The sequence below is a fragment of the Mugil cephalus genome, chromosome 5, assembly GCF_022458985.1.
Source record: "Mugil cephalus isolate CIBA_MC_2020 chromosome 5, CIBA_Mcephalus_1.1, whole genome shotgun sequence".
Lineage (NCBI taxonomy): Eukaryota > Metazoa > Chordata > Actinopteri > Mugiliformes > Mugilidae > Mugil > Mugil cephalus.
In genome coordinates, this window is record NC_061774.1 from 9,729,950 (window position 1) to 9,752,016 (window position 22,067).

The following is a 22,067-nucleotide window of genomic DNA, read 5'->3' on the forward strand; positions in this document are numbered from 1 at the left end:
AGTCACGTGAGTAAGCAGCATGGGAAACCAGGGGATGCAGACAGTGTGGTTTAACGGACTGCTTCAACAGTTTCTTGTAAGATATGGACACACTCTCGCTCACACACAGTATGTTAGGGGAGATAATTGGTTAGACGCTTCCTGTGTAACAAGCAACAGAAATAAACACCATATGTCAAGACCATAAGGAGTGAAGACAAGAGAAAATGAAACGTGAAACACTACATTTATTTTAGTAATTGCTTTTCTATTCATATGTTTTTTTTGTGGCGAACATTTCGTATCGGCATTTATTTTCATATCTTAGCGGTAATACTGTGAATGCTCTAAAGTGACTTTCACTTATTATTCAAGTCTCAGTGACCGTGAGTCTGCAGGTCTCGACAAAGCGTGACTTTAGTCTAGAAGTGGTTAAAGGAAGGAAAAGCTGCAGCTGGCTGAATCAGATGTTGATTTTATATTTCTGTGAGTCTGATTGTTGATCCCGCTGATCCGAGGCCAGGTTTGACCCAGCAGCAGTCCACCCTGAAGGGAGGGGGAAGTCACCATGAGAACCACTGCAGTCTTGAACTGTCTGAACATGAGTCTGGCATCCACTGATGCAGCTTACAAATAACAGTGTTTGTGTGTGGAGAGCAAACGCAAGATCCGTACGTGTATGGAGAGATAAGCTCGGCTGTAACACATTTACAATGAACAGAATATGTTATTTTGATCCTTTCTCGTGCTGTTCTTATCCTCCGAATGTAAAATCCTATTTGATTTTCCACCGTAGAGACACACAGGTGATCTGATGCGCTGTGAAGGATCCATTTCGTAATGTCTGTGTGTTTCAGCCTCAGAGAGCTTCGTGGCCGCCGGTCAGCTTGTGGAAGAGCTCCTCGTTAAGCACGTCACTCTTTTCACGGCTGCGAGTCGACATGAAAATGTAGCCTCCGATAAACTCGTGAACAATTTTGCAGTCAGCTGTCACGCAGCTGAAGGCAATGTTCACGTTCCCTTCAAACTCAATGGCCACCTGTAGGAAGAGGTTTAAGAAGAGCAGCTTAATTTAGGGCTGACAAATATAGTTTGTAACCGAACACCTGCCCACTTCTAAACACAAAATCTGAAATCGTGGAAACTGTCCTGAAACACTGTTTGTTGTCTTACCTGTCGTATGTCCCAGTTGACATTCCACTGCTTCATGTTGTTATAGCGCCAGGTTTTGACCACATCACCCACCCCCAGGTCGATGCGGATCAGACGGTTGGGGGCGATGCCCAGCACCTCGTCTTTTCGGCTGCCCTTGAACCTGTTGGCCAAAGATGTTTTTTAGCTTCCTTACTATTTTCAAGTCATCTATCGGTTTAGAGTCAATACTGTGATAGAGTTCAAAATTTGGGAAGGGAAGATTTATCCCCATGAATTATTGGTAACTTGTGACCGTTTCTTAACAAGAATGCAAAAAAATAATTTATTGTTTTATTACGTTAGTCTGACTGCAGGTCAACACCACTTGAATTGTGTATTTCCCTGAAGTACTACTTTGGTAAAAATGTATACAGTATACACAATCAGGCATAACATTATGACCATCCTCCTATTATTGTGTACGTTTCCCTTGTGCCTCCAAAACAGTTGTGAATTTGGAGGCCAGGTCAACACCTTGTGCTGTTCTTCATGCTTTATTTTAGTTGCTCCTAAACCGTTTTTAGGGCTTGTGTGTGTGTGTGTGTGTCAGGCTGCATCCTCCTGGGGACGGCTGCTGCCATCATTGCTAATGGGTGGGGGTGTCTGGTCTGGTCTAAGTGGGTGGTACAAGTCTAAGTAACATCCACATAAATGCCAGGTCCAAAAGTTTCCCAGCAGAACATTGCACTGTCACGAGATGCTCAATGTCACTTACTTTCCTCGATCGGTGTATTACAGACTTACAACTTCAACATTTATTTACTTCAATTAAAAGTAGAGAAAGAGTAAATGTCAGTGCTTTATATCGACCCAGCAACATCAGACTTTGTCTGTGATGAGTTCAGTGGCACCGGATCAGTTCTTAAATTCCTTAAATGAAAATTTAAACTCAACCTGACAACAACGTATGAGAGTCCAAAGTCAGGCAGGGCCTGCCAGATCTGCAGGAAGCGCATCACTGCATCTGTCAGTGAGAGCTGAGCCACATTCTGGTACGCGTCCAGGATCCGAGGGGTCAGCTGGAAGAGCAGGCACACAGAGTAAAAGATCAGATGTAATTATATTTTTGCTGCCTTGAGCAGAAACCGGGGTGAGTTTGAAGTTGCAGAAATGTTCAATTAGCTCAGCTGCACTAAATTACCGTGCTGCTGTCCAGGAAAATGATTATGGTCATTTCAGTTGGTAATTAAGGCCACTGCTAAATGTCATCCTCAGTATAAAGGATCAATGAATGCTCTGCTGTAGCTGCTGTAGCTGCCTACTGGAATTATAACACATCATATCTGCTATGTTTTGGGCCATTTTATAAAAGTTCCACGTCTTCCTGTACCTGTTTGGGTTTGTACTTCTTATGGTAGCGTGGTGATACCAGACTGTGAGTGTTGATGCTTTCATCATTGGCAGCTGCGTTGCCATGGGAACCGGAGGTGGTCCTTTGCATAGCCAGGAAGGAGCGGATGCTCTGGATTTCGCTCTGGAAACTGCTGTCTGCGAGGCTCTTGCCTTTGGAGGCCAGCCGACACGCAGCCATCCACTGAGCGTACTGCTGCTCCTGGAGGGCACCAGACACAGAGCAAAGAGAGAGACAGGTGTGACTGTGGGCAGAGCTGAGGTGGAGAGACAAAGATAGAGGTGTTGAAATGGAGGTGGTGGAAAAGACAGGGGCCTCACGTTCTCACAGCGCAGATAGACCTCATTCATGCCCTCAGGTGCTGGTATTAGGAGCCTGATAAGGAACTTCTGTGCTGCCACATTAACGTCTGGAGCCACTTCACATCCTGCATTCAGGACAAAAAGCAAATAGCAGTGTTTTGCGCTGAAATGAGATTTCCACAGATTATCCATGAAGAATGTATGAAAAACATTTTTTTTTTCTGTTTTACTCATTATTTTACTTATTTTTTTTGTATTAAAAATTGCGTACCTTTGAGGTTGATCTGTTGAATGGGCTCTCCAATGCTCTCCTCTTTGCTCTTGAAATAAGAGATGGAGGTGTCCTGGAACTTGAACCAGTACTGCTTGTATCCCTTCAGAGTCAGCCTCTTGGGTCTGAATTGTACAGTCAAACTTATCAGTTTCACCAAAACATCTTTTCACAAGAGTTAAAATTACAAACGCATCACCCATTTCTGTTCATTCTGTTCATCTTACCTGAAAATCTTCAGGTAGTCATTGAGTTCTGGTGCCGTCATATTTTCCTGGATGAAAGGTTTTTTTTTTCAGTTGCATGATTGACATCTCTCGTATTGTTCAAATAACCTTTGTTTCTATATGATACATCCTTTATGACATTATGTTTCAAATGGTGACACAGGGAACATCTTCAGTCATTTAACAACTTGAATGTATCCTGAAATAACTGATGCAGGAAGTAATTTCACAAGTCTGACCAGCAACTCGGATGCAGAGCTACTCTCTCCCTCCATCTTGACTTCCAGAGACTGTAAGGCGGATTCCAGGTCGTCCATGGCTGCGTTCGAGCTCACTATCTGGGGCTCCGACTGAGCCACTTTACTGACGTGGTACTGCATGAATGTGAAAGCAAGAGAGGGGTGAGACACATTTCAAACTTTGTAAAATGTGTTAAAAGGACAAAAAAAAAAAAAAACTGAAAACGTTATATTTTCCCTCCAGCAGCAGCATTTCCTACCTGCAGGGCTCCAAACAGCATCATCTCCTCCTCTGTGCAGTCGATGTCCTCCAGTAGGATGGCCCAGCGCGCCTGCTCATACAGCTGGGTCAGACGCACAACATCGTACTGCAGAGCCAAACGGCCGGACAAATGAGGGGAGTGGGATCAGAGAAGGGTTGTAATGTCAAATACACACAAAAAAATCCATGAAAAATATATGAAAAACAAGACATGCGCACACACCTTGGGGTCTATATCGTAGAAGGCAAAGTATTTGAAGCGCAGCCAGAGGCGATCATTTTCTTGGACGCCCTGCTGCATGAGAGATCGGGATGAGTCCAACCACCTGAGAGAGAAAGAAAACAAATGTGTTTGTGTTTATACTTGTATATAACATGTATGCATTACATATGTAGTATTTATCTCATATATATGACTATCCTATCTTTATATGGTGAATTCCGAGACCAATTTTTTATTTGAGTCATTTTTTGTTACTGACTGTATGACTTCTTAGACCAGTGGATCATTTTGTTTTAAGGTAAGTTTTGACTTTTCATGTCTTTTTTTTTTTTTTTTTTGCAACAGCAGCTAAAGATTAGTAGCTACTTCAAGTTTAAAGCAGCTTTGAACTTGAGCTCAAAGAGAGAGGCAAAGAAATCAAAAATAAAAGTAAGTAAAAAAAAACTCATTTGTGTTATGATCATCTGAGTGTGCTCGCCTTATCTGAAAGAACGGCGCTTCAGTGCACATTACAGAGCATAAAAGACCTTCAAACAGCTTCAAAGGTAATCCAATTATAGGCACTGTTGGGAGTTATTTTTTTTCAGCCAACATGCACATAAGATAAGCAGGTTTGAACTGCCCTCTGAGCTACGGCTCAGCCTCTTTTAATAGCTGATGCATCGGGTAAGTCACACTTTATTGAAGATAAATCTGATTACCGTAACACCACATAGTGCCGAGTTAAGGAGAAAGTTGTGTCAAATCACCGTCAAGTTCCATTATCCAGCCTGTTCCTTGATAACTGATTGTAACGGGAACATCTCTGTCAGCCTCTGTTGTAGTGACATGAGTGTGTCAGCATACCTGCCGTTGATGTGAGCCTTGTCCACCACGCTCGCTGGGCGGTACTGCTTGGCTATGACCTCGGGGGCGGGGGGAGGCTGAGTGACAGACAGCATCTTGTAGATGGCCTCCGTCTGAGCTGAGTCGGCAAAGTGAGCCGGCATGCCGTTGTACAGACAGGGACGGGACACTGCAAAGGAAGTGGGAGTAAGGGCGTCACAGTCGCATTTTCCAAGAAGAAAACGTTGTAATCTCTAACAGATGGCTCAGTTTGTAGAGTCATACACAGCGGCTGAATTGCTACTTAACATAACTGTCTTAGCTAAACAAATGTTTGTTTCATTGCTCTTCTTCTCTGCTGCTCGGGCCTTATCATCCCTCAGACTAGAGTCATTAAAAATGTGGAGATTTTCTATCACTACACATAGAAAACTGATGCTGGTGCTATGACTTGACTGAAAAATTGCCACAGTAATCCTGCACTGGTTGAACTGTCACAGATGAAAACTGTAACAGTGCATTAAATCCATGTTTTTGGTGTTTGGAGACTACGAATTATGAAAATTCAAAGTTATTTAATTTTCAAGCAAAAGCCATCACTTGTGCGTGCCGTGCCCGCAAGGCAAATAAAATGCGATGAGTGTACCCGAGGAAAGGGGCACCTCGGTCAGGTCGTAAATCTCCACTGCCAAGTCTTTATCTTTCTTTTTCTTCTTCTCCTCCACAGGCCGAAGGAGGGAAAGCTCTTCAGGGCGACGGATGTCTGTGGAGGTAACAGAGAGAGAGAAAGAATGGAGGCAAAATGGTTTAGATTTGTTGAACAAAGTATGCCTCAGCAATAATCCAACACAAACATTGATGTTGAGGTACTGAGATGATAAGATGACCCATAGTGTTCATATGTAAATACATTTGTTCAATAAACAGATTGGGGGTCATTTTTTGATACCTATAGACCCCTTCAAGGGTTGTAATCAATATGATGTATATTGAGGGGCGGGGCTTAACTGGATGCAACAGATCTAAAACACTATAGCCTGTAAACGGTGGTTAGCATATTTCAGTGGACTGTTTTGGCAAGAACGGACAAGGGAAACGCATATTTTAGAGAATATACTAATACATTCACTCCCCAAGACCGTGAGTGTTATTTTAAAAAGTTGACTCTGACTCATGGGACTACATTCACCGACTCCTACAATCCCACTCACTGTATGGACGATTTGAATGAAAGAGGACACAGAGGGGACGAACTCTGGTCTGTCTTTATCAAGTGAAGCCTCTCCAACAAAGATATTACAAGAAGTAAGTGGAACCACTGTGGAGGTAGTAAATGCAACTTCTACTTCTACTTCAACAGCCCTAAAACACGCGGGCTAGTTAGTTCGTGATTAGCATTAGCATTAATGTGAAACAAGAATCCCTGAAATAATGATTAACTTAATGTAATTTGTTAAGTTGTCCATCCGGTGAGTAATGGATTATTTGATAGGATTGCCCACAATGCAATGGGCAGACATTTACACGTACCTAATTGAGACACGAAAGAGAAGCTGAAGGCATACACATCATTATACGCCTGTGTCTCGAATGGACATGTGCAAGACTTGCAATAGAAGAATTTGAACGATGACCTTTGTCCATATGCGCACAGAGGGGCTGTTTATTATCAATCGAAGCCTCTCCGACAAAGACTTTACAAGAAGTAAGCGGAACCACTGTGGAGGGTAAAGTATGTAAATGTAACTTCTGCTTGGACACCCGTGAAACACCCAACTAATGTTGCGTTACCTAGCAGTAAAAAGAATCCCCTAAATAATGATTAACTTTACTAATTCCAGTGACGATTTAGTCTAACCCATAACGTTTTACAGCCTGAAGCTGATAATGCGTTCTATATTAATCTGACTTAATACTAAGTGTGCACCTTGTTGATTGTCTCCCTACAATCCTTGCTTCTAATTGTCAAAGCAAAACCAAAATTTATTTTTTTAGCAGCCAAAAATACAGTAAGAGACATTTCATGGTTGAAAGTGACAGTGTTTGCCTTAAGCCCCCGTCTGTTTACCTCAGTTAACATTGTGATGTCACAGTGACGTAGGCTATTCTATTCTATTCTGTTCTATTTTTTGATACCTTAGCTGACTCTGTGGTGCAACGTAGTTAACAGGGGTTATATAAGGCTTTATTGTAAATGTGGCTCTGTTCAGTTGTCACGAGTTTAGTGCCTGTGTCATGCACTTATTTTCAACACATTCAACATAAACACACCTTTTAATAGTGACTCTGTGGTGCAACGATGGAGTGTTTGACTCCAGATCAGAATGTAACATCTGAGTCACCAGAGGCCTCACTGTGTTTTACATTTACCCAGTAGTTGGCAGCATAAGTCGCCATTATCACTGATGAATGAACCAAATGGGAAATAATGCAGTTAAAATGCTCCGATTCCACTACTAAAGGCATGTTAAACGTCCTATAAATGTTGCGGGAAGAACCCACTTTTTTGCATGTACATAAATAAATTGTACTTCCCTCCTTCCATATTTAGGTTTTATTTATTTATTTTTTTTATCTCTTTTTCCATTGTAGGTACTTCCCCAGCACTAGAACAACCTCCAGTGACATGTACGTTGATGGCAATAATATCCCCCACCACCAGTGGTCAGCGTTTCCCAGCTATCTGACGACTGATCCAGCTGACCGGGTCACCCAGACTCTGTGGCGCAACGGTAGCGCGTCTGACTCCAGATCAGAAGGTTGCGTGTTCAAATCACGTCAGGGTCACACCTTTACTTTCTTGCTTCATACATCTTTGTTCTACTGAACAAGACAAATATCAGTTAACGGTATCTGAGAACTGTTAACAAGCTAATCTACACCCACTAACACGATCATATCAGATCTGTTTCTGAAAGAAAACAAATGGTTGAATACCTTGTTAGTTACATACATAGTCCCACATTATGTTATTTTAAAAAAGTGCTGTCAAACGATTACATGTTTTAATCAAATTACATGTGGGGTACAGCAACTCCACATCGCAAGAGAGTTGGTAAACAATAATACACATGACGTGCAGTCAGTATTTCTCACTTCAGGTTTTTATGGACTCTGTGGCGCAACGGTAGCGCGTCTGACTCCAGATCAGAAGGTTGCGTGTTCAAATCACGTCAGGGTCAATTTATTTGCTACCACACGGTGACTACTTAAAAAAAACCACCAGTTTATGGTTAGCAGAACCGAAAACATGACTTTGTTTTGAACTTCAAAACTAATTTATGGTTCGTGTGCATGGAACAAAAATAACCTTGTCATTTTGTGTATGCAAGATCACAAATTAAGCACCAAGGGTGGGACTGTCTGTCCCATAAGGCTGATGCTGCAAGTAAAGGGTTTCCTCATTCTCGTGGAGAGAAATTCCAGGAACACATGGCATGTAAATCCACTGTGAAGAATAATAATCACTGACATGTTCTTATTTGTGAGCTTTTTTTTTAATTTGCGTCTTTGCTATTTTACAGATCTCTTTACTCTCCCTCTGCCCAGTGCTTTTCAGAACATTTCCAGTCTGCTGTCGCCTCCTGGGGATTTCTAGTGAGGAATTGAGACCAAGAAGTGCCAAAATTAGACTAAATGAAAGCATGAAGCAGATGGTGAACGTCTTGTTTCCTGGCAATGGTGTTGGAGTGTTGTTACTGCCAGTTACACTCCAATATATTATTGACACACTTTTACACAGCTCCGTGTTGCGAAAGGCTAATCCACTGTATGAGAACTTATGATCAGCAAAATGTCTGAGAAAGTTAGGTGACAAAAAGAAAAAAAAAATGTTTTTGATATGAATTTTTACACGTGGATAGATTTTCAAGAACAAAAGAAAGAATAGAAGAATAGAGAAAAACTCACTGAGCATCCTGCAGATGCCCATCACGGTCTGGAAGACAGGGCTGGAGAAGCAGGCCCGGAGCCTCAGGGTAATGCCGTTGGGCAGACCCAGCCTCAGGGGCTTGTGTTGGGGCATGAAGAACAGCCGAGCGTCGGCGTGGATTCCATATTTCTCCAGAGTCCAGGTTGTGCGCAGCAGCCACTTCTGCTTCTGCTCCCACCACAGGGCATGGTCTGACCAATCACGCTTGATCTCTGCAAAGAGTAAAAAACATATGTGTCAATAAGAAATGAGGCATCCAGCAGCTGCAGGTACTAATGTGTGAAATCTGCTGTTGTTTTATACGCTCAGATTCAAATTTATAGCTTATTGTCCCCAGGGTCAAATTTGCTTTTACAGTCTGTACGCGCCACAAACTATATTGTCTTGTTTTTTTCTTTGTTTGTTTGTTTTTTGTACGTGTATATGGAACTTTGATTGAGCTAAGCTAACATCACTTAGCTTAGTCGCTCTTTGACAATTAGCTCTTCATATTCATTAAAATTAACAATTTGCTTAATAGTGGGTTTTACTTAAACTGCTTGTGTAAACCCTATCAGAACCGTTCACATGGGTCAGAAGGAATGTGAATCATAGAGTGAGGCGCAGCGCTCAAAAACATTCTGCCCTCTGGTGACTCCGGAGGTGGCAGTAACGGATCAACCGCCACCAGTGGTCACTATGCCACATTCAGCTGACTCTGTGGCGCAACGGTAGCGCGTCTGACTCCAGATCAGAAGGTTGCGTGTTCAAATCACGTCAGGGTCAATTTCTTTATGAGAAACGTTGAAGTTGTGTGGCATGTCTGACGGTGGATCAGAAGGTTGCATGTTCATAAGCTTTAGTTGTACTGGATGTGACTGAACAGGAGGATTTAGACTCACAGCAATGAACAGCATCCGCTCTTTGACTTGAACGTAACATCCTGACACCACTGAGCTGAACACACTGAGGTTTCTCACGGCTAAATAAACAAACTGGCCCTGACGTGAGTTCACAGGTTCTGTAAAAAGCACTGGTCTCAGCAATGATTTGAAAGTCTACACAATTCTGGCATTTACAATTACTGTTGAATAATTCCACAGTGCAACATTATGTATGCGACCAATATGGAGCTTGCAAATGGTTTCCTATGTCATTACCGCAGTGTATAGATAATCTGGTTTATTAGTTCCCCTTGGTGAGTATAAGAGGATTGAAAACATTGAAGTTTTTCAGAGTCTGACAGGTTCAGGTTTTACCAATGCAGAGTTTTTAAGAACTACACATAAAATAACCAATAAATTGACCCTGACGTGATTTGAACACGCAACCTTCTGATCTGGAGTCAGACGCGCTACCGTTGCGCCACAGAGTCAGCTGAATACGGGATAGTGACCACTGGTGGCGGCTGATTCGTTCCTGCCACCTCCAGAGTCACCAGAGGGAAGATCTGAACCAACAACTTCATGACATCAGCTAATCTGGAGACACTGACCAATGGAGGCGGTGAATAATGGCTAGAGAACAGACACACCTTTGTGTTTAATTCAGCCCAGTTTAACAGCACCGGAAACTACACCCTCCGAAGTAATCATTCAGTTGAATTAACACCTTTCTGATGATAAACTGAACTATATAAAGCTTCAAGAAGCTAAGATTTAGAGCGGGACCGTTCTATCATTCACTTGTGTATTATATTATATTATATTATATTATATTATATTATATTATATTATATTATATTATATTATATTATATGTGATACTGTTTCGGTGTGGGCAGTGTGGCTGGGACATAACCAGAAGAAAACAGACAGAGTGACCCACGTGTCTTTTCCACCAGCTTGAGGATAACTCCCCCGACGTGGAGTTCAGAGGCCACGCTCAGGGTGACAGGTGGGGCATCTGGCCCCAGGTCCTCCACGGTGACAGACAGGTCCCACGCCGCCATACTGGGAAAAAGACAGAAGGGGAGAGTGAGGGAGAAATGCAGGAGACAGGTCTGACAGAGAAGGGACGACAAGAAAGCAGGAAAGAAACATGGAGAGAAACAGTGAAAGTGTTAGTTACAAACTCTGAAATGTGCGGAAAAAAATATTCATGTGACAAAAATAAACAGACCTGAAGGAGATGAACAAAATTGAAAGATGATGACTTAGTTGAGATTACTCATTCATTTGTTTACCTAACAACGTGCAAACACAAGCTCCTCAGGTCTGTGTGTTCAATTGTGTCATGGGGAGTGTTTTGGTGATTATTATTTTATATAACAAGTGAGCAATTACCTTGATACATTAATAAATAGTTAATGTGCTTAAAAAAATATATTTAAAACTCTCAGAAACAAGATCCAGACCAACATTGCAACAGAAAATATGGTAATTGCACTGCTAATACATATTCATGTTTTCTATATTAATTTCACATGAGTGCATTAAGATGCTGAACCAATGCATTTATAATTCATTTTCACGAAGGATAAAGCTGCTGTGAAACGTAGAATTAGTGTAACTGATAAAAACTCACTTGATTTTTAATATGAGACCAAATTTTACAGCTTCAGTTTCTCAGGACTCACATTAAATGTGGCAAAGAGATGATACGTGACCTCACACTCACATTTCAGTCAACCGAGAGAAAAAAACTAACTTTAACACAAGAATTGATATCACATGATAGTGAGGAATACCAACACACGCACGCACACGCACACACACACACACACACACACACACACACACACACACACACAGTATGCCACATCCAGTTTGATGAGAACTTCCTGTTTCTGACTTGAACTATCACCATGGACGCACACTTCCGCTTTCTGACCCGCCCAAGGCAAGAAGTTCATCCATTGTTAATACAATCCCATCTTTAATGTGATAATGTAATACAATGTAACACTAAAGATATTACGTGTTAGGATTAAAGTGTGGGTTTGTCTCATATATGTGTGTGTTTGAAAACTAACACAGACGGTGGCATGACAGTGCATAGATGACATCCTGACGCCTCTGTAGTTCCTAAAGAGGCGGAAAGTCTTTTAATCCACGTGTTTCTAAGTATAAATTCTAATATATGACCAGTTCATATTTTAACATTGTATTTATGTAGTGACGTGCCCTTATAAATGACCCCAGAGCTATATTCTTAATAGAGAAGTGTCGTAAGTGTACGTGCACTGCCGTTACTTTCTCTCTGTCCGCTGCTTTCAATCTCACTATCATACCTACAGACACACAAACTTTAAAAGACAGTACCGTTGGTCTCCTCTGTCCAAGGCTTTGAGAAGTGGTAATTGGGGTACCCCAGTGTCGCTGTCAGATCTTTTGAAGAAGTTTCCCAGGTATTGGGTGAGAAAGCGCAGCAGTTTTGTCTCTCTTGGGTTGGGCGGGTTGTGGTCTGTGGAGCAGTGTCTGCGCTGCTTGTGTCACTTGTATCAAAAATGGCTTGTTCCTTTTTTTTTTTTTTTTTTGTCAGTTTCCGCCAGGCGGAAATGTGAAAAGGCCTCAAGCTTTGACTGACAGGCTGAGTGAGCTATACATATTAGGCAATGTATGTGTGTGTGCGTGGAGAACATCTCAAAGACAGTATCAGTTAAATGGGTAAAAAAACACACATTAATACTCTCTGTTTTTAGGAAAGTTTGAATTCGCATGCAGAAATGGACATATTTTGTGTGTTGCAAAATCTGCCATGAGTTATTTTAAGGTGTGGATTGTGAGCCACAAGTCACAAAATAAGAAAAAAAAGATGTGTTAGTTCTATGATATACTATTAACAAAAATAAGGATAATAGAAAACAAAACACCATAATCTACTGTCTTCCTGGTTTGACCTGTGAAATTGTGAAAATGAATTCTATCTTTAGGTAATAAAATGTATCGTGAGACCTAATCTTCCTTGAACCACAACTGTGTTTATTATTTTGGCTTTCAGATGTACTGTAAAAATGGTCAGAGAGAGACCACATGCATTTTTGGGACTACGGAATGATGTTCCCTTAATGGCACTCATCATTTAATACTCATAATTACGACAGTCGTGAAGGAGGCGTAAACTAGCGGTCGTTGGTTCCGGCTCTGCCATGTCACCCGAGTCAGGGTGTGGAGTCACTGTACAATTGAAAAATAAAACCACGCTGGCCTAGTTGTAGCAGATTGCATTCACTAGCAGCACTAATACGTATATAATACCGGCACTGGGCACAGCATTTATGATTTAGCTTATACAATGATATTTTAGTCATTTAGAGACATTCGGCATTCACCCCTTGTAAATGGTACATTCCTCGCGTTAACTTCCAAAACAAAAATGGCACATGGGAAGTGAGCGTCCGCATGAAAAGCGAAACCTAACGACGGTGTGGCTTGTTTCAGATCTCTGCGAAGTTGCAGAACCACTACCCCCCTCGTTGTCAGTCGAGAATGGCGCTGCCAATGTCAGCTTGGGTTTCGCTCATCGGAACCGTGCCGTGCACCACCGGCCGACTGTCCCGTGTCCGAGCTGCTGACTTCCAGACAGCCGGTGTCAAGTTCAAACACATTTTAACTCCTCAGAGCCGCCAGCTGGGACCAAAGCCAGCGACAAGTCCTGTCCGCGGCCATATTAATGCTGCCCTCCGAGCCGACAAGTTCTCAACTACAACGACACTTTGGAAATCCGGCCACGGCAGCGCCTCCTTCTTACCCCAGGGAGGGAGAGGCTGGCTGGGCAAGTTCGCCCTCGGGGCCACCCTCGGAGTGACCGCGGCCGCGCTGGTCCAGTCTCTCCACACCGGAACTTTCACCGCCATGGCCCTCAAAGTTAACCTGAACTCCGCCGACGGAGACTGGAAGGAGGCCAAAGGTGAGAATGCTTGGCCAAAACCAGGAGAGATCTGCGCTTTCTTTGAAACCTGCTGGAGGTTTCTTAGACAACAAACTGAAGAGCAACATGTGTGGTGTCACATGACCTCAACACCTGTCCAGCTGTCAGTCTCTATAAATACAGATATATTCTCAAGACCTCTCAAACTGAAAGCGTTACAGCTAAATATAAGAATGACAAATATAACATTTATTTTGTGTTCTGTAACACGTAAATAGAGTTGCTGTACTTTACTATAAATGGTGTAAAAACAACACCATGGAAGTCACTTTTAGATTTTTATGAGCAGCTTACATTTTGGAGGCTAGACGACCATTTTAATTATCAAGTAATTGCTTAGTTGATCTTTAAAATGTCAAGCCTAGTGGCTAATTAGAAATCATTATCAACAGTATTAATGCTGCAGCCCTAAAGTCATTTCTGTTGAGATGCTCACATATTACTGCTGTGTTCATTAAAAAAAAGCACAAATTAGTGAATTTAAACATTACCATCCATGCTGAAGTCTAGCTGAGTATACGGTTGCAAAACTTTTGTTATAAAAGTGCTGTAACCGCTGACCATTTACATTTAAGCCACCTGATGTGACCTATTTTGATCTGTTCATTAATCTTTTCTTCGATTAAGTATGAGTCTCTTGTTCCTTAACGAATAAATATTGAACAAAAAGTTTCTTTAATGTGTAGCTAACAACTTCTCTCTTCCTCCAACTTCTTCCCGTAGACTTCTTGCTCTCTCTGTCTGTGAAGGACAGGCGTCAGTACTACAGGACTTCTAACTCTGTGCCTCTGGATGACATCCCAGTGTGGACCCCCACTGCAGGTCAGACACCCAACATCAGTCACGTCACTGTCCAATTTGTTCAGTCTTCTGTGGCAGTGGCCCTTTTTCCTTTGTTTGACACAGGGCTGGGAGGAAACAACAATATTTGGGCTTTTTACATATATTAAAGTGTTGCATACTAGTTTAAAATGTTTTCTTTGTCCATTTATGGTAATTATGTCAATTTAGTCAACCTCTTATACTGGGGACAACAGCTGTGCAGAACGTTACATCAGTGAGAGAGACCACATGGAAATGACAAAAGTAAACAAAGAATACAATCCAACTTTATCTATAAAGCACTTTAAAAACATCAAAGTGCTGAACAGAAGTAAGTAAAAAAGACAAGAGCGTATTAAAATAAAATAAAGGGAACATCTTACAAGGTGCCAAAGGCCAAGGAGAAGAGATGGTTTTGAAGAAGTGACCCTTGAAAACAGACAGAGAAAAAGGTCTGTCCGAGGTGTAGAGGCAAATTATTCCACAATTGTGGAAGGCTTTTTTTGTTTTCTTAACCTTCATGTTTACAGATGTTTCGCCGCATCATGATCTAGAACAAATACACTTAGAAGCAAGTCATTGGCATGGCGACGGCCACCGTTGTTGCCACCAAGTGCACCTTTTTTTTGACCCAGACACAGGTGACATGAGGTGATCAGTCAGCCTTTGTTGCTGCTAGTTATTTAGTTTGGTTTGTCTTTACCTTAGTGAATGTATATCCTGGTTTTGTACCAGAATCTATAAAGCAGAACAGACTCTTCTCAGGGGGAAAATCTTTTCTTGGTGGATCTGAATAGACTAAAAAAGAAATGCACAATAATGTTGCTACTATCACAGCTTTTTTTGAATTACTGTTTAGCTTCATTTGTTCATCCTGACTAGTTCCCCCTTGCATGATTATTGAAATTAAAATTCACTGTGGTAATAATTCAACGTTAAATAATTACTGACAGAGATTACTTGGTGAATAAAATTGGCCCTGAGATTGAATGCACTGTGTCTGTGCTTCATCATCAGATGCTTCTAAATCGGGTGCCTACGAGAGGAATGAGAAGTTGGACCAGAAGATTTCCCTCTATAGTGGCGACATCACCAAGCTTGAGATAGATGCCATTGTCAATGCAGGTATGTGCAGGCTGAGCCAGTGTGTATTTCTCTCAGGAGAGACTGGACCAGCACGGTCACTAATTATTTGATGCTACACAAGATAAAATAAAATGAGATAAAGCGTGCTTTTATTTTGGTAACCTATTTGTGACAAAAGTAAACGGGAGAATAAAAGAAATGCGTGCACAAGAATGATAGGAAGAAAGGCTAGCCAGAAGGAAACACGAGGAAGGATTATGTATTTAACAACTCGGTGCTGAACGGAGTGCAGCCTCCAGCCCGTCTCTGCACCGATGTGCACGTACATAAATCTATCACACAACACCTGTGAGAAGTTTGTGCTGTGATTATGGGTATTATGTTTCCTCAGTGTGTGGGAGGGACAGCTACAGGCTTTTACATTGTTACCGACATGCTGTGAAACTTTCTTTAATCCAGCATGGTACAAAGGAATAAGAGAACAACAGAACGGATGAGATTGAGAAGGACTGCTGAGTAGCTCCCTGGAAACTTCAAAAGCCCGCAAAAGCCCCGGTACCAAGCAGCTATGGGCAGGCTTCTTGGAAAAAAAAAAACTGTAAAATAACTCCTGTGACTTTTAAAAAGTCCACCTAGTCTTTAGAGTGAATCGGCTGCCAGTTAAGACAGCTATTTACAGTTTTATTTAGGAGCCACATCAAGTACGTAGTAGTAGTTTACGACATTAAATGGGCACCACAAAATAAATGGTTTGGAAATGCCGTGCGTTCACTCAGCGTGAAAGACTTGTTGGGGGTTATTACACCCCAAATTCATTGCCTCTTTATGTCTTGGGTTTGTAGTGTAGGCCAGCCGTTCTGTTTGGCAACAAAACATCTGTTATCGTTTACAGTTCTTGCATTAACCGACTGCAAGAACTGCATCTATTGGTAATTTTCAGTATGTGTTAGCTTGTTGATTATTTTTTTAAAGGACTGCGGTTTTTATTCAGTCTGTTACGTACGTTAGCATGTGTTGATGCCATTTCATTGCTGGGCGTGTTACAATGGATATAGAGAAAAAAAAAAACCTCTGTAATCAACTGGGCGTGCCTACAACCAATCAGCATTTCACCTTTCATCCTTAATACTTATTTCTCTGTCACATCTTACATCTCTGACGGCAGCCGTCATCATCTCAGCTCTGCTAGGTTACAGGTATGTGGCCATTAACCCCTTAAATACGGCGCAAATTATTTGAGCTTTGGTTACCGAGCTAATAAATATAAACACTTTGTGAAAAAATGATTTTTTTTCAAACACCAAACAATACAAAAGACATAAAATAAGGAGCCAAGCCAGAGCTAACCATTATTATTGTGTGCATCAAATTTTTGCCTTTGCTAGCATGCTATTAAAGCGAATAGATATGTCATAAAATAAACATAATTTTATAATTTTTTCTAATAAATAAACATTTCTATTAAATCAACATTTTTTTTCCCTTTTAGATCAATATTGTGCTCTTGTTATTCATTTTCCTCCGTCAGTTTTTACTTTCCTATCGGTAGGATTAGAGTCTTCACAGTGGCCATTAGATGGAGCCAGAAGGCAGCTCATTCATCCAAAACCGTCTCCCACAAGGCTGCCTGAACTACAGGGGGAAATTTAATCGGTGTCTTGGCACAGGCAGAGCATCAGGGTAGAGTGAGGTAGGCCAGCGTGCCTAAATAATGCTTGATGATGAGGCTTTAGCAGAAAATGATAGATTTTCATTGGTAGCTGACTGTCAGCAGGTGTGCGCTGTGCCAACATCCGGCAAATATGTTGATCGTTGACTCCCGTTTACAGCTTTGCTGCTCGCGTTTGCGTGCGCGCCCGCAAGCGTTCATCTGTGCATCTGCCTGCAAACGCTCGAGCAATTATGTGTGTATATATGGCGAGTAACTGTCTCTGGGTGTCTGGAGAGGCGACTTTGTGTTGGGGTGCATGTTTTACTAGGGCTTTTACAGAGTCGCAGGATGCAAAGTAGCATGGAATTAACAAGAGGAAACGGCCAGTAAAGTGTTATTTAGCAGAGAGGACGAGGCAAGGTGAGGGAGGGAGGGAGGGAGGGAGGCTGAGAAACTCAACGCTGCCAGAGGAAACATGACTGAGAGACAGAGAGTGAGAGGGAGTCAGCACACCGACTGACAAAAAGTAAGAGTCTGGAGGAGTGAAAAGAAGAAGATAAAAGAGAGGCAGGCAGAGGGCACGGGCTAGTATTTAAATCTCGGACTGCATTGCCATGGCAACAGGCAGGTACAGGGTACCCTCAAAGGAGCTTCGGGCAGCAGAGTCCGATCATCTCTTTTCTGTCCGACTGATTGGCTGGCCAGCTGGCTGTCTCCGCGGTCATTTTGTTGACTAAGCGTCTGACCTTTTCACTTGATGACTAACTGATTGACTAAGAAGCTTTGAGTGATGTCAGTCGCGGTTAAAGAGATATGACATAAAGAAATAAAAGAGAGCAGCGAGCAGTTAGTTGCACTCCTGTTGTGGGGTCTAGCAGCTAAAGCTGCAGCGTCAGAAAGCAGACAATCCTAGAGCCTGTGGTTTTTGACATGCAGAGCGGAGTGTTGTGGATTTTCTTTGCCTGCTCTGAAAGGCCTTGAAGCATCATTTAGCCCCTAAGGCAGCAAACATTCAATTGAAGCCAACTGTGGCCAATTATGCGCTATACTGACAGACTGGTAGGTCGGGTTGGGATGAAGCGGGGGCTGCCAGGCCTGGCTGACTGGCGGTGAGCAACTGATTACAGACACTCACGCTTGTGTGCGTGTGTGTGTGTGTACAAACAGACAACATTTATGTATACATGCATATAAATTGAAACAAAATGGCACCAAAGACCTGTAAATGAACAGGTGAAAGCTGAATTTCACGGTGTCCCTCCTCCTTCCCTTCCCTCCTTCCCTTCCCTCCTCTCCTCAGTCAGCACTCATTGATCAGGTGAGCGGGGAGGTTGGACGGCCGCTGTTTGTCGTTTGTGTCTCTCTCAATAAAGATTGGATTTACAGTAACTCTCCACTCCACCTCCCCCCCTCCGTCCCTCCTTCCACACTTTTACAGCCCCTGGCTCCTGCCCACTCCTATAAAACACTACAAACATAAAAACCCACAAGCACTTAAGAGCCGTCCTGGTGGTGGTGGTGGTGGTGGTGGTGGTGGGGGTATACGCGGGGGAGGAGACGGTGGGCAGAAACATCCTCCTCTTTACACCCCTCAATCACTCCGTCCGGAGAAGGATAGGGAGATGGAGGGGAGGATATATTGTCTCTGATGGGCTAGCTGATTAAGATGGATCGTGCAATGAAATGTCGTTGGAATGATGAGTTCTTAGAGTGTGTGTATTTGTGCAAAGCGCGCGTGCGAGGGTACGACGCCTCAGCAACTAGCTTTGCATTAAAACCTTTTTTCAAACTGATTAAATGTAAATTTGCTTAGCTCTGCGGAGCTGAATTTTCACTCACAGTCAAAGTTTTATTCCTCATTTCCATTTCAGCTCTCACTTCTAGTCACAGCCGTGTTTACTGTGTTTGACATGAAAGGCCTTCTATTTTTAACCTTTCCTCCACATGGAACTGATATTCAATTGAAAAAATCTTAAAAAACTAAACCGATAACTTCTCTTAGTACTTTTTTTTGTAATGTCCTTTTTTTTTTCCAGGAGCTAACTCCGGTGTGTTAAAGTAAATGCAGGAGCAGAGCTGGCTGATAAATCTTTCAGGCAAGACTATAAAAAACTGTCCCTAAAATTAAGCTGTGCACCGTCAAGTGATAAAGAATATTCTGGTCCTATCTCAGTCTTTGGAGCCGAACGTCACAGTTTCCGCTCGCTGAGAGTCCGCGCGCACCCCACCTTTCCACATGCGTTCAGATGCACAGAAAAGATTACATACATGTGAGTCCGTGTCTTCACACCTGTGCACAGCTGTACCTGCTTGTCCCAGAAACACACGGCGGGGTGTGTGTGCGGGGTGACGTCTGGCGAGGCAGTGTATGAGGGTTGTACATTTGTGTGCAGGTGTGGGTGTACGAGATAGGGTCTCCCAGGTTTCCCTCTGCTCGTCAGAGATAACGCTGTTGGTTGGCGCTGGTAACTCGCTCACTGTGGCAACAGCTGAGAGATACAAGATTGGAGCCAATAGTTTCCCTGGCCTGCAGGTGACGGACAGGGAGGGAGAGTTTGTAGATTGTACTGTAACCTCTCCACAGATAAGAAACCTAGAGAGAAAGCTGACTGATGACCGGATAAAGTGATGGACGGCTGGAGCAGCGCGTTGACGGACAGGCAGGGAGAAAAGGTCAGGAAGTTAGGAGGCAGGTGAAGGGCAGCGACCCTGCGCTACCAACAGGGCGGCGTGTTATTTTTAGAAAGGAGCCCGGTTGGCAAGAAGGACAAAGATGTCTCGAGATGAGCCGCGAAAACGAGTCCGCTGCGAGTAGATGCGCTGCGTGTTATTCAAAGAATTAACATTGAGATGCTGATCAAAACCTGCGTCCTCATTGATCGGGAATAACGATGAAAGTTTAGAGGTGCAGTCAGTGCAGAGGTCAGAAAGAGACTCGGCTCAAAGTCAAAAGGTAGTTCTCACACGCGCAAATCGGACCGAGCAAGCTGCTTCAGTGTTATGGATCACAGGAGAATAATATCGTCGTAAACATGACACGGGACGAGTTTTATTGGCTCTAAGTATCAGAATAGCTGCCGATTAACTAATTGATTGTTATTTTAAAATATATATTCTTATTCAGGCCATTATGCAAATGTTCTCCCAGGAAAGCATGTCGCTTTGTGAAATACTACATCCACCCATTTCCCCAGAGTGTTAACTGCTTTATTTCTTTAGAGTGTGTGGCTTATTTTAGGGCCAGACGTCCAGCAGAAAATTAATCAGACTAGTTTAATAATCCATTAATCGCTCTGGTAATTTTTCTAGTAAAAACGACAAATATTCTCTGGTTCCAGCTTTTACGTGTGAAAATTTTACTAATTATTTATTTGTTTTGATTCTGGACAAAAGGGGCAAACGTGTGGTACTTTGATAGGATGTTTTTACTTACTTTATTGCATTTTTTATTTTTTTATGCTATGAGCCTAGATGGTCCTCTGCACTGTGAGAAAACCTGCTGTTGTAGCTTCAGTTTCTGTCCACAGCGAACAATGTCAGACGAAGGCAGATAAATCTGAGACAAATACATGGTTAAAAATGTCAGCATATAACTGTATCAACTTAACTTTTCATTGTCACAATGTTCTGTTTGAGGGCGTATGTATGGGGGTGAGTATTAATAATTCAACATCAAGTGTATTTTGAGCTTGACTGCATCCATCAGGTGGAGCATTAAAAATCAAGCCAGCGGCAGAGCATTTTTTATTGATTCCAGAGAAGTCCCCTGCATGATGATGGCCGATTGCTGCAGTGGGGCTGGCTGCGGGGTTTGAGAGGAGGGAGGGGGGTGGAGGTGGTGGGGGTGGTGGTTGTGGAGGATGTAGGGAAGTCACAGATGAGTGGACTCAGACAGGCAGGCAGCGGGACATCGGCTAGAACAGCTGGAGGAGAAAGGTGAGAGGGAAGTGCTCGGCGCCCTGTTTGGTGATTTTAAGAGGATAAAACTCGGCTCTGCAGGTGGAGCCCCTTACAAGAGCATTGCCCTACAGTGGCACAGCGTCACACTCCTTCTGCAAGGCTTCACTGATTCTTAGCTGGCTTTGTCAATGGGGCTTAGCGCTGTGCTTAGCGCCAAAATCAGCCTGGCAGACGTCCCTGCTTTTGCCACGCTGCTGGAGTGTGTATGGGAGATTGTCAGGCCTGACTTGTTGTTCTAAATTGCTCCGGAGCAGCTACAATTATTTCTCAAGATTTCACCTGAGCTGCATTTTCTTTATTTGACTGGAGCATTATGGCTGCATAGATTGGGAATCTTTGCATGCTTTAACACTTAATGAAGGATTTTCTAGCAGCAAGCCAAGGATTAAGTGATTTTTTTTTCTTCACAGATCTACTCTGAATGCCATTGTATCTGGTTCAGCCTCTTGTTCTTAATCTGTCGGATGATAGTCTTTTTGTTTTAGGTTCCTACATGTAGCTGATATTAAAGGATAATGAAGTTGTTGCCAGTTGTAGTGCTTTTTTCCGCCTGAGCAGTTCATGTTTTGAAGACTGTATTTTATCTGTAGCCGACTGCCAGTTAGTCACCAAGTCACTGATCTGAGGTTTTAATCAGGGGAGGCAGCTTGCTGTGATCCTCCCTGCCTCTCTGCTAGTAACAGGGGTCTGAGGAGGTGACGGAAATCCTAGAACAGAGACTCCTCGTGCGGCTCTCAGGCTCCACGGTGTATGTTCTCTATCTCTCTGTTTGCTGCAGTTACCATACCTCTACCCTAGAGCTCTTGTCAGCTCCTCTTAGGACAAGCTCATATTACAAGATGCAAAGTGTCACACCGAGTTTGCCTTCGCAGACGAACACTTTCCATGTGTGAG

At 42.7% G+C, this 22,067-nt stretch overlaps 2 protein-coding genes and 4 non-coding genes across 8 annotated transcripts in view; 4 read left to right on the forward strand and 2 right to left on the reverse strand.

The window, feature by feature from the left end:
- Positions 1 to 209: 209 nt before the first annotated feature.
- fermt3b (FERM domain containing kindlin 3b) lies at positions 210 to 12,212 on the reverse strand. Of its 2 annotated transcripts, none has more exons than XM_047585508.1 (15): positions 12,046 to 12,212; positions 10,610 to 10,734; positions 8,783 to 9,016; positions 5,520 to 5,636; positions 4,895 to 5,063; positions 4,049 to 4,151; positions 3,824 to 3,931; positions 3,564 to 3,698; positions 3,325 to 3,371; positions 3,098 to 3,222; positions 2,845 to 2,951; positions 2,504 to 2,725; positions 2,068 to 2,192; positions 1,153 to 1,294; positions 210 to 1,018 (listed from the first exon to the last, which is right to left on the reverse strand). In XM_047585508.1, exons 2-15 carry the CDS (start codon positions 10,731 to 10,733, stop codon positions 839 to 841), a joined length of 1,938 nt encoding a protein of 645 aa, XP_047441464.1. In that variant the 5' UTR covers position 10,734; positions 12,046 to 12,212; the 3' UTR covers positions 210 to 838. The 2 variants fall into 2 exon arrangements, with proteins under 2 accessions (XP_047441464.1, XP_047441463.1); XM_047585507.1 differs by having other exon boundaries at positions 10,610 to 10,784; positions 12,046 to 12,211.
- trnaw-cca lies at positions 7,589 to 7,660 on the forward strand. Its single transcript has one exon. It is a non-coding gene; the product is annotated as a tRNA-Trp (tRNA).
- trnaw-cca lies at positions 7,984 to 8,055 on the forward strand. The gene has a single exon. It is a non-coding gene; the product is annotated as a tRNA-Trp (tRNA).
- Positions 9,498 to 9,569, forward strand: trnaw-cca. Its single transcript has one exon. It is a non-coding gene; the product is annotated as a tRNA-Trp (tRNA).
- Positions 10,087 to 10,158, reverse strand: trnaw-cca. Its single transcript has one exon. It is a non-coding gene; the product is annotated as a tRNA-Trp (tRNA).
- Positions 12,213 to 13,072: 860 nt separating the features above from the next.
- Positions 13,073 to 22,067, forward strand: part of macrod1 (mono-ADP ribosylhydrolase 1) — a 110,542-nt gene continuing 101,547 nt past the window's right edge. For both annotated transcript variants that reach the window (XM_047585511.1, XM_047585509.1), the window contains exons 1-3: positions 13,073 to 13,633; positions 14,378 to 14,476; positions 15,494 to 15,601. In XM_047585511.1, the coding sequence (XP_047441467.1) occupies positions 13,213 to 13,633; positions 14,378 to 14,476; positions 15,494 to 15,601 (628 nt within the window). In that variant the 5' untranslated portion in view covers positions 13,073 to 13,212. The remainder of the gene's footprint in view (positions 13,634 to 14,377; positions 14,477 to 15,493; positions 15,602 to 22,067) is intronic.

Coding starts and splice junctions, on each gene's coding strand:
- fermt3b (XM_047585508.1), bottom strand. CDS start 10,733: ATGGCGGCGTGGGACCTGTCTGTCACCGTGGAGGACCTGGGGCCAGAT. Junction 5,064..5,519: donor CGAGGTGCCCCTTTCCTCGG/GTACACTCATCG, acceptor CTTCCTTTGCAG/TGTCCCGTCCCTGTCTGTAC. Junction 3,223..3,324: donor GACTACCTGAAGATTTTCAG/GTAAGATGAACA, acceptor TGTACAATTCAG/ACCCAAGAGGCTGACTCTGA.